General features: G+C 41.8%; 1 protein-coding gene across 2 annotated transcripts in view; it reads right to left on the reverse strand.

The window, feature by feature from the left end:
• SEC14L1 (SEC14 like lipid binding 1) overlaps positions 1 to 12,495 on the reverse strand; it is a 97,293-nt gene that overhangs the window by 68,813 nt on the left and 15,985 nt on the right. For both annotated transcript variants that reach the window (XM_077459272.1, XM_077459273.1), the window contains exons 2-3: positions 11,042 to 11,128; positions 476 to 567 (exon numbers count right to left, since the gene is read on the reverse strand). In XM_077459272.1, the coding sequence (XP_077315398.1) occupies positions 476 to 538 (63 nt within the window). In that variant the 5' untranslated portion in view covers positions 539 to 567; positions 11,042 to 11,128. The remainder of the gene's footprint in view (positions 1 to 475; positions 568 to 11,041; positions 11,129 to 12,495) is intronic.

Below are 12,495 nucleotides of genomic sequence, written 5' to 3' on the forward strand. Positions count from 1 at the left end.
TCTTTGCTGAAAACTGTTCACAGGAGTGCAAAGCAAATTACACTCCTGCGATCCATAGGAGGAGCTCAGCCAAACGAGCTTTGGCTATACTTCTTTAATGTGATGGCACTCTACCATGTGTAGATGAATTAAATGCCAATGACCTTGAAGCCACCCTTTTCTTAGCATGATCCTTTCTAAATTTATAAGTCCTCTACAGTCCAACAATTCTGAATTATTGTTGCGGTGTGTGACAACCAGTTTTTGTGCCGTTGAACTCCAAGATCTAAAGGAGGTTGCAATGCTCTACTCTGAAGTTTATTTGGGGGGTACACACACTTTATCTGTTAGGGGAGTTAGCTTAAAAACCTTTATAGTGCAAGGCACGGCATATATTTGTGAGTGCCAATCGCTTCCACAGGGTACTGTATTGTACTGTATTGATCAGAAGCCAAACCCCTTTTAATAAAAGAAAAACATTTTTTCAAATACTTACAGCCATAATCATTTCAAAGCTGTATTTATACACCCGGACGGGTGACTGGTATTTCTGCACCATGGTGACTGGTTACTTGGCACTTTCAAAACCTAAAAAAGAAAAATAGCAAAAAAAAATTATTTTCAGGGATGAATCCACACAAAAATGAATATCCATATTATCTTAAAAATATATAAGCATAGTTGTGAATCTGAATGTATATCTAATGTCAAAACTTTTTTCCAGTTTTGGATAGATTAAGAGATTTTAAACCACTGTCAGATGTTTGCAATCTCGGTCTCGTTAGATTTGCCTATACATCCTATCCTGTAGGCTCAACAGGAAGTGAGAGGATATGTGGGAAATCTTCGTAGACAGTTGTCACTGGAACAAGTCTCCCCATTGATAATTTCCCCATTAATTTTTGTTCTGGGGGCAACGAATTTTTTTTTAAATTACCCCTCACTGTCAACTTCAGGGTCATTCGAGAGCACAAATCTATTCTAAATATTTAAAAGTACCATTCACACTGCGTTTAGGAGTGTTCAGTTTAGCTGCGTTTAGAGAATATTTTGCACCCAGGATGATTAGAAACTCTGAATCCATGTAAACACATCTACACCCAGTTTAAAGCACTAACATTTAATCACACATTGTTAACACTTCCCAGAAACCTTCTCTTGCTTTTACACTAAATCCAGGAGTGCCAGTATGACTCAGCATAAGTTATGTAAGCTCCACATTTTAAAGTGTATTCTTTCATACAGTATTTTCTTATTAAATATAGAGATTTCTAAATTAGGGAGCTCTGCATTTGACTTAATCTCATCACATCTCCCTGCTTAAGTCTATATCCTGCCATTTTGTTTCTTTTAAGATTTTGTTTTAAATAATGGGGAAATGTTAGAACGTCTGTTGGGTGGGGGTACTATACAGGACAGTAAAGCCCCCCATACACACAAGCAGAATGTCAGGAGACATTTGCCGGTTCAAAAAAACAAAAACAAAAAAAATCCGACATTCTGCCCGTGTGTACGTCAATTTGTCGGACATGCATGCTAGAAAACCAGCAGCCGACCTACTGCCATTGGCTGAGAGCGCTGATCGGAGTGTTCTGGCAGGGAGGCCGTTTCCCTGTCAAAACACAACAGCTCAGTGGGGGAGAGCGCTGGACTAACCTTGCATGGTTAGTACAGCGGCTCCAACCAGTGTAGTATGTACCCGGCTTAAAGAGGAAGTAAACTCTTCCACTCTGATGCTTCTCTTCATTTAGTCCATTATAATAAGTAATTATCAAACTATAGCCACTGTAATCCAGCCCAAATCGCATATTACTGTTTAAAGAAACGTGTTTCCAGGGGTTAGGCAGCGCCATCTTAAGTATTGTTTTCTGAATCCACAGTGGAGTGTATTTCCACCCTTACATTGAGCACTTCCTATACTGTTAACTAAGCCTCCTTCTCAATCCAACGTTTCTATGGCAACCCTGCTTTAACTGATAAGACTGCAGTAATGGCCAGGTTTACACTGCATGGTCACATAGCATGCAGGAGGAAGCTCTGAATGATTCTGCAGCCTCCTGGAATATCAGTGGTGTGCCATAGGAAGTCCTGATAACAGATAGACAAGCACATAGAGAGTGTGCCGTAAATTAGGGGAGATCTGGGCATGCTCAGTGACATCATTCTAAAGAACAAAAAGGATTACAATACTAAACAAGTAAGGAGATATCTACAAGCAGTGTCCATTAGGGGTTTTTTATGCTGATTTACATGGGACAAAGTTGTGGGGGAGGGTTTACAACCACTATGCATTATGTCATATGGCAGACTGAGGAATAAAAACAGATCTGCATAAAACCATAAAGTGTTTTTCATCAATGTACACTATGACTGTACTGTGAGGTTACTTCTCCATTGAGAACAAAGTCCATAGTCTTTGTTGAACAAGGAAGGAAAGTTTAAACAGGATCTATTGTCTTTTGAATGTCTTTAAGATGTATATGTGAAAAAGGGACAGTGTGTGTAAATATTCTTGTGTTTTTTTATGTAAAGTTGGTAATGTAATTAAACATTTGTACATAGAACAGCCATATTTGCTCATTAAAAAGGGATGTTTTGTTTTTCATACTGACTGCTGTAAAGATAAGGCTTATTGAGTGAAAACAATAGCTCTCCGATGGTGTCCAATACCCAAAATGCACCTGGAAGTGAGAGATGTGGAATTCCAGCTTTACTATTTGTTTGGGCCAAGCCTTGTATTCAGTGATAAAAACACAAAGCTTCTTCTGCATGGCTTAGGCAGGCCACACAGTTTAAATTCCTGAAGAACCGGCCCAGATTCTAACTGTATGGCAGGCCAAATGTACCAAGTTGATTGATCAACTTGGGTACAAATCAGCAAGCTGGGTTTTACCTGCGATTATCTCTAGCAATAATCACTGTGTTCTAACGGGGAGGATCCCCTCCACGCCGGGAGAAGACAATGATCCGGCAGGAGGGTTTCCCACAGCAACACTGTCTGGGTTGATGGGGGAATCAAACAAATTTCTTTCCTGCAACCCATTGTTGCAGGAAAGAAATTTGCTCCAGGAATGGCCGGCCTAAGACCCATTCAGACCAACTCAATTGAAATCCAGCAGCAGCATTGCTATGGACTATTTTATTTTTTTTACCCAACATGAACTTTTCGGAAGCATTTACACCTGCAAATACACCCTGCGTCCAATGTTAGAACCGCAGGGGGAGTTCCTGAAATTAGTTGTGAGAGGCAGCCCCATTGAAAGCAATAGGATGCTGTCACCTCTTGCAACTAATCGGGGTAACTTGCATGTAATCACCCATGCAGTGATCATACACCGACTTACCTGCTTCCAGGGCCAATCACTTGCATGTGACCGCTGCATGAGAGATTACATGCAAGTGACAACAATTAGCTAAAAGAGTCGGCAGCCTCCTACTACTTTCAATGAGACTGCCTCTTACAGTTTATCGCAGGTATCCCTGCGGGAGTGTGTGAATGCACCCTTGTGACATAATGAAGCTCAGAACAACTAATATTAACAATGCGAAGAAAAACACATTTGTAGTAGAGAGGGGAAGGGTTAGAAGCAACAGTTTTTTATTGCTGTTCCTTTCCTAGTGAATACCACACCCCTCCTTTCTTGTACCGGTGTCACAGAAATAAGAAAGAGAAAAAAAAAAGGGAGGAAAATGTCCCCAACTGGACATTTGGCAGCAAAAGAAAAAGGTGTTCCAAATCATAAAAAAAAGTGATTTAGTCATAGTGACATATGCCCTATTGAACAATATTATGTGTCGTTTCATTTTAAAGGTTGGTCTACTTAAAGTGTTTCTGTACCGTGTCTCCCCAGTATTATCTAATGTCACTAGTCAAAACATAACTACATGTGTAACTTCAGAAGCCAAGAATCAGACCCTTCAGTTTCCTATTTGACAGCTGCCTCAATGCTTTGTGAGTTGTCAATAGAAGCGGAGTCCATCAGAGACTCTTGCACCATGATATTTGTGGGGGAGACTCTACATCACTGTAAATGTGGGGCCACTAGCTTTATGAGCTATTCTCACCAGAGTCCAGATCTGTATGTAACATGTAGCCAGGTTAGGCTATTTAATGCAGATCACCAAACAACGCACGTCTGATGAGCCGTGTTGATTCTCTACAGCACCAAGTTGCTGCTATGAATGTGTCTGTTTCATCAAAGTAGGTGTGATAAAGCCTGAGCTGATGAAATAAAAGCAGGCACTGACAGGAAGGGTGGAGTGCATTTTTGAGGGTTTAAATTGTTTTTACACTTTTGCAGCCAAACTGGGAGAACATTTACTTTTTCATACATTTCCATTCACATAAGATAACTTAAGCAAATAAAAAAGGTAAGCAGCTGCTCAGCAGGAAATCGATCGACTTCTGTACAAACACCCTGACAGGTTTTTCACAATCGATCAGTGTTGCCAGCTACAGCCAGCAACACTGACCAGTGTATTCTGATGGTGGGGAAGTCTCCCCGCCTTTAGTATACAAAGGCTCAGCAAGGAGGATTCCCCCATTCACACTGTGTGTGGATGTTGGAATTGGGTAACGTTTTCTCCATTCAGCCTTCTGGTTGAAAGGAAAAATAAAGGACTGATTTATTGGCTTCCCAGGCCTTTTTTCCAGGATGGCATCTCAGGAGTAAGAAAAGGTTGTCATTGGTCAGGACAGTCATGTGGCCATGCTAACCAATGATTGATGGCCATTGTAAGCAGCCTCCGGGGCTGCATGGTGACATTTTAATGGTGTGGTCCATTATACTGGCTGGTGTGGGTGTCTGGAGATGGCATTTACAGCAGCTAAGTGCAGCAGGGACCAGTCAAGTGAGGAGGGTGTTTGTGTTTAAAGGGTTTGTTAACCCACATGTGCAAATCACTGCCAGCCCCTCTTTTAGAACCTGGCATAGCACACTCTATAAGTCAGGGGTGCCCAACCACTGGCACCCTCTGATGTGGCCCGCCACGTCTTGCTCTGAGAGGGCAGGTCGGCAAGCCCAAATCGTGAGTTCCCAACCCACCATCTCCTAGCATCAGCGCGAAGAACGGAGCCATCCGCTAGAGGAAGCAGAGCCAATGCTTCCTGTAGAACGTTGGCTCCTTCACAGGTGGAGTGATACCAAATGTACTCCGCCTGTGACAGGAAGCATCGGCTCTGCTCTCTACTGCAGCCTCATGCTTCTGTCATACTGATGCTCAGGCATGGGACAACAGCCATCAGTATCAGCCAGCAAGACCAGTATCAGTACCAGCCAGCAAACCAGTATCAGTACCAGGCAGCAGTACCAGAAATCACCAGCAGTACCCACCAGCAATACTGTTCAACAGTACCAGTACCCCCCAGCAGTACCAGCCCTGGAGGACAGCCAGCAGCAACCACTAGCCATAACTGCCTGGGGGACAGCAGCAGCCAGCTGCAGGAATCCCGAGGAAGAAGTGAAGATTGAGGTCAGTTAAGGTGCAGGTAAACTGAAGTGCATCAGTGTGAAAGCAGCCTTAGGACCCTTTCACACGATCAGTCCGATCGGGTCCACCTGTCCGTTTTTTAAGTGGACTCAAATGAACTCTCCATTCACCTCTATAGAGCGGCAGATGTAAAACGGACTTGTGTCCATTTACACCCGCCTATCTCCAAAAAAAAAATCTGTCCCCTTCTGTCTGGGCGGATCGGAGGGCCCTTGGGGTAGTGCGGGCTGCATCCGTGTCTACATATGCAGAGTGGACACAGACCTGCCATCCGTCCTTTATGCTCATTGTGGCCCGCGACCTGTTACTAAGTCGCTAAAGTGGCCCTCGCTCCTCAAAATGTTGGGCACCCCTGCTAGAAGTCTTTTATAAAAACAAGGGTTGTAAATATCTATTTAGGGCGATCTTCAAGCCGGTCACATGACTCGTGGCCACTGTATACATCCGATGTATGACTTCTGTAGGAGAAGCCGAGATTTCCCTGATGTCAGCTTGGGAGATCACATGGCCGCTCAGCCCCTCTGGCAGCAGCCATGGAGACCAGCCTCAAGTCAGGTGACCAGCCTGAAGATCGTGTTAAAACTGTATTTACAACACTCGTTCTTATAAAATACTTCTACAGTGTGCTATGCCTAACTATATTAGAGGGGCTGGCAGTGACATTTTGTAAACTTTTATTTGTAGTAATACCGGTGGGTTTTTGGGGGGAGGGAGGGGTGGGTGCAGAGACAAAGACATGGAGATGACAGGCAGCAGGGAGGGACGTACACTGACCACTCTTCATGGTCAGCGCAGAGAGGGAAATGCAGGAAGTGGCAGGTTCAGGTTTTTTTTTTACAGTTTAGAGAGGGGCAGATTACACAGCACAAGCACTGTGCTGTTATATCTGCTTTAAAGGGACCAGGATCTGATCAAACACTATGTTCACCTTTTCATTTTTTTGTGACAAGGTGAACTTATCCTTAAAAGCACTCAGATTTGGGTGGTACAATATCTGCTAATACACTTTCCCTCACTTTTTCCCATACTTTGAAATTGTTCACAATAGCTTGCTGCCCTATGTATAAATCTTTTTGGTATGCTGTGTGAATATGAACACAAACAAATGGTTGTTTATCAGATTTCACAGCAAAAAGTAGAAAAAAAAATTATATATATACATAATTGGGGCTCTGAGTGAATTTCTAGCAAAAAGAAATTATGATTTTTACATGTAGGAGAGAAGTGTGGCAATTAAGTTAATGGAGCTTTTCTTTTTATAACTTGCAGTACCTTTACTGCATTACATATTATGTGTTTTTATTAGTATTGCAGCGTTTTAGGCATGGAACCGCCTTTTTATACTATGACATGTATGTGCCTAGGGAAGATGAGCAAGTGCCTGGCTGTCAGTTGAGTACACCTCTTTCCTAGAAATTTTTTTACTTGGACAACCTAAGGCTCTTGCCAAATAATAAAACACAGCTGTCATTCATTCATTCATTCCGGAGGCATCTTGTGGCTGATGCATAATGGTCAGCTAGGAATCTGCAGGGCAATGTTTATGTAGATACAGCTACACTTACAGGAATATATTATAATATATATATATATATATATATATATATATATATATATATATATATATATTAAAAAAAATTAATTTTCTTTTACAGAGAGCCATTAATACATTGTTACTTGTGAACAAACATTGCCCTGCAGATCTATAGCTGGCCATGCATCAGCCACCAGATGCCTAAGGAATGAGCTGAGCGAATGACAGCTGTGCTTTACTATTTAGCAGGATTTTCAGGTTGTCCTAGTAGAATATGTGAGTGTCCAAGGAGCGGGGAGTACACAACTGACAGCCAGGCAAGTTCAGGTCATATTCTGAAATGTCTAAAAGCACCACAATACTAATATAATACTATATCCAATGCAATACTAAAGGCTATAAAAATACAAACACCACATCATTAAGCACTTCTCTTTACTAAACTGACGGCGCATTATAAACATAATGCAAGATTAGAAAAACCAACTTCCCTTCCATAAAAGCAAAGCTACTTATTTGATATTTATATAAGTGTAACTGTCAAAAATCCATCAATGTTTGAAGTTCTATTCCCTCCCAGCATGGTGGCGAGGGAAAACCACAAACCAGGAAACCATGAAAGCTATACTGACGATACAATGTACTGGAGGGATTGGTCACAGAACAAATAAAGTTAACCCTGTACTAAATTATAGCTAGTCTCCTACTGTAAGTAAGAACTGGTTACTGTGCTCTGTTTTACTGCCATTTTACATAGCAGTGGATCAACATGCATGAAAGCGGTCACATGCAGGCTGCTGGAATCTCACACAAGTTCTTTTGTTGTTTGGAGCTAAACTTTTTTTTTTTACAGAAAAGTTTGGAGCTAAACCTTTAAAGAATTAAAGACAAAATGTTTTTTTATTTAATTTTGGATATAGTAAGAGAGGGTTACAACCCCTGTCTGTTTCTTTCTTTGCCGTGTCCCATTGGGGAGATTTACTTTCATTTCTTGTCCCAAAACAGGAAGTTAGAGGAAATTCCTCCAAAGGGCAGGATTTCCAGGCAGTCACCAGAACTAATGTCTCTATTGGAAGATTTCATCTCTATTCCTGTTCTGTTGACAATACAAAATTCACACTTAGGTAGGCAAAGTGACTAAGTGGCTAGCACTGCTACTTACCAGCACTAGGGCAGCCGGCTCTAATCCCAACCACAGCACTACCTGCCTAAAGCATGTCCTCCCTGTGCCTGTACGGGTTTCCTCTAAGTACTTAGGTTTTCTCCCACACGCCATAGACCCATAGGTGGGTTAATTGGTTCCTGTCTAAATTGGTCCTAGTAGGTATGTATAGGCCTAGGTTCATATTGGAGCGATTTGGCATGCGATTTGACATGTCAAATCTGTGCGGAACTGACTTTGCGGCACCTCTCCGATTCCCAAAAGTAGTTTCTGTACTACTTTTGGCAACTTCAGGTGCAATTTCAATAGACATCTGTTCAGGAACCCGCACAGATTTCTGTGAAATCGCCCCCGAAGTCGGACTGACATGCGGGCATGAAATCATGCAATTTCAGCTAAAGTCACACGATTTCAATCCCGCAGCAGTGTGAACATAGGCTAAATGCGAGTTAGGAACCTTAGATTGTAAGCTTCTTGGAGGGCAGAGACTAAATGTGCAATTTATATGTAAAGCGGTGCGTAAATTGGCAACCTGTATAATAAATAACAAATATCAGTAAACAGGACAAATAAAGAGGTTGAATCTCTCTAACTGGGACAGAGACCGCAATAAAAACATGACAGATGTTCTAATACCTCTCCATAACAAAAACAACAAAGTTACGTTTTGCTATTAGTCATACTTTAACACAGAAGTCATCTTCCAGTCACAGTTTGTGTCTCCTTAAACCCTGACTGTTCCTTTGAAAAACAAGTTACACATCTTAAAATTGTCAAACAGGAATTTTATAATTATTCTACAGAATCCTTTATCAACCAGAGTTCCATGGAACCCTAGGGGTTCCTCCAAAGTTTGCAAGGGGTCCCTTGAGCTACAGTGGTGTGAAAAAGTGTTTGCCCCCTTCCTCGTTTCCTGTTCCTTTGCATGTTTGTCACACTTAAGTGTTTCGGAACATCAAACCAATTTAAACAATAGTCAAGGACAACACAAGTAAACACAAAATGCAATTTGTAAATGAAGGTGTTTATTATTAAAGGTGAAAAAAAATCCAAACCATCATGGCCCTGTGTGAAAAAGTGATTGCCCCCTAAACCTAATAACTGGTTGGGCCACCCTTAGCAGCAACAACTGCAACCAAGCGTTTGTGATAACGTGCAATGAGGCTTTTACAGCGTCCTGGAGGAATTTTGGTCCACTCATCTTTGCAGAATTGTCCTAATTCAGTTACATTAGAGGGTTTTCGAGCATGAACGGCCTTTTTAAGGTCATACCACAACATCTCAATAGGATTCAGGTCAGGACTTTGGCTAGGCCACTCCAAAGTCTTCATTTTGTTTTTCTTCAGCCATTCGGTGGTGGACTTGCTGGTGTGTTTAGGATCATTGTCCTGCTGCAGAACCCAAGTTCGTTTCAGCTTGAGTACACGAACAGATGGTCGGACATTCTCCTTCAGGATCTAATGGTAGACAGCAGAATTCATAGTTCCTTTTATCACGGCAAGTCTTCCAGGTCCTGAAGCAGCAAAACAGCCCCAGACCATCACACTACCACCACCATATTTTACTGTTGGTATAATGTTCTTTTTATGAAATGCAGTGTTCCTTCTACGACAGATATACTTGGACACACACCTTCCAAAGAGTTCCACTTTTGTCTCATCGGCCCACAGAATGTTGTCCCAAAAGTCTTGGGGATCATCAAGATGTGTTGTGGAGAAATTGAGACGAGCTTTGATGTTCTTTTTGCTCAGCAGTGGTTTTCTCCTTGGAACTCTGCCATGCAGGCCATTTTTGCCCAGTCTTTTCCTGATGGTGGAGGCATGAACGCTGACCTTAACTGAGGCAAGTGAGGCCTGCAGTTCCTTGGACGTTGTTGTGGGGTCTTTTGTGACCTCTTGGATGAGTCTTCGCTGCGCTCTTGGGGTAATTTTGGGCGGCCGGCCACTCCTGGGAAGGTTCACCACTGTTCCATGTCTTCGCCATTTGTGGATAATGGCTCTCACTGTGGTTCGCTGGATTCCCAAAGCTTTGGAAATGGCTTTATAACCCTTTCCAGACTGATAGATCTCAATTACTTTCTTTCTCAATTGTTCCTGAATTTCTTTGGGTCTCGGCATGATGTGTAGCTTTTAAGGATCTTCTGGTGGACCTTACTGTGTCAAGCAGCTCCTATTTAAGTGATGCCTTGATTGTGAACAGGTGTGGCAATAATCAGGCCTGGGTGTGGCTAGAGAAATTGAACTCAGGTGTGGACAACCACAGTTATAGTATGTTTTAACAAGGGGGGCAATCACTTTTTCACACAGGGCCATGATGGTTTGGATTTTTTTTCACCTTTAATAATAAACACCTTCATTTACAAATTGCATTTTGTGTTTACTTGTGTTGTCCTTGACTATTGTTTAAATTGGTTTGATGTTCCGAAACACTTAAGTGTGACAAACATGCAAAGGAACAGGAAATGAGGAAGGGGGCAAACACTTTTTCACACCACTGTACTTCTGTCTCAGATAAGTTCCCACTGACACCAGTGACCTTTTTAGCTATCATTAAGGGGAATGCCTTCTACTGACAACAATGAAGTGAACATGCTTTCCAGTGACCACCAAGCTAATGTAGCCACAGATATAGTAATTATTAGCAGGGGTCCCCAGAGAATGAAAAGTTAAAGAGCTCCACCAGGTTAGAAAGCCTGTTGTAGGAGTGTCTCCATTGTACATGCTGCAGTATTTGACAAAAGCAGACAGCAACAACCATTTACAACCTGGTCTATAGACCAACCACCACCTTTTGTATACAGTATACACTATACATTTTAGCGACTCAATGAAGTCATGTCTCAAAAGATTTGTTATTGTACACACAATATACTTTACCTAAAATAGGAAAAAATAAAGATGAGTCCCGGGCTATATAGAGGCAGTTGGCAGGGCTCTTGAAATACAAGGTTCAATGCAACACATCTACAGAGAAAGCAGATTAGGGAAAGGATTAGTAAAGTCACAACTGCAAAAATAACAAGGTTCAATCTTATAAAGATTAGTTTGTTTGGAATACAGAGTGCACACAAGCTACACATTCATATACAAGCAATCAGGTAGGGGTACATCTAGATCTTCTACACTGCAGTCTAACTATACTGTACTTCCATTTTTTACAAACATTCGTCCCACCCAGATTATACACACAGCTGCTCTTTCCCACCCCCATTACACACACTGATCTGCTGGAAATAATATTCTGCTGAAGAGGAATGCCTGAGATGCAGCCAAAATTCCACATAGTGTACTTAGTGAGCAGTAACAAAGTACCAAGCCAAACCAGGGTTACTAGGTGATGCCTACACATGTTGATGTTCCTACAGAAAGCCAGAAACAGCATACTTTCACTAGAAGGCAGGTTACCGTCAGGAAGGAAAACCTCAAACATTTTGTAATGCTAAAAACAAAACAAAAAGGGAAGGTTATTGGTTATTCATACATCTATGCTGAGGTATTATGCAGGCTATGGTTAAGTAGCTGTCAAGGTGATCCAATGGCGTCAATCATGTGTCACTGATCTGGAACAATCTCACAAGTCAGGAGTCCTCACTTCATTGCCTGTATGCTTACTCATGGTTTACTGACCAAGTCTTAAACTCCAAGTAACACCACTAGACTTTTTTTTTTGGCTCTGAAGTCAGCAATCTGAACTTGCCCTTTTCTTCCAATCAGCTCACTTCACTGAGCTCTGCAGAATCTAACTTCAGCCCACTGCCCTTTTTCTGACCCTCAGACAGGCTTATAAAATCAGCACTAGTACATATGTAGAGAAGAGAAGACTGCAGATACAACTTATGTAGGAGGATTTGTTTCATTTCTGTGAATCACCTGAGAATAGTCCTTTCACTGGGTATATGTAAGGGTTTACAACCACTTTAAGAAACGTTCATCAATTCCCTTTATTTCTGTGCAGTAGGAAGGAAACAGAATTGCACATTTTAACAAAAACTCTACAGAAAAAGAAAAAAGTGATTGTGTCATGTACTGACCAAGAACCTAAAGTAACATATAGTGACTTCGCAAACATAGAACAACAACACTGCTGTTCACCAAAATATCTGTGCCATTTAACAGCAAATTTGAGCCAGTGGCCATTATGTATGCTTCTCCTGTTTGGCTCTGTGCAACTTATGTCACAGCGAGGAGGGGAGAACAAACTAAATATTTTAGGGCATTATCTCCCTGCACATTACCTTTGCTTCCAAAGCAAAAAAGTGTTAAAGTGACCCAGTTCCTTATACAAAACCTACTCAACGCTCCCCTGCCGAGCACCAATCTAAGGGGTCACC

Source organism: Lithobates pipiens, unplaced genomic scaffold (assembly GCF_037356315.1).
Source record: "Lithobates pipiens isolate NorthernLeopardFrog02 unplaced genomic scaffold, aLitPip1_a1.2 Scaffold_28, whole genome shotgun sequence".
NCBI classification, from domain to species: domain Eukaryota; kingdom Metazoa; phylum Chordata; class Amphibia; order Anura; family Ranidae; genus Lithobates; species Lithobates pipiens.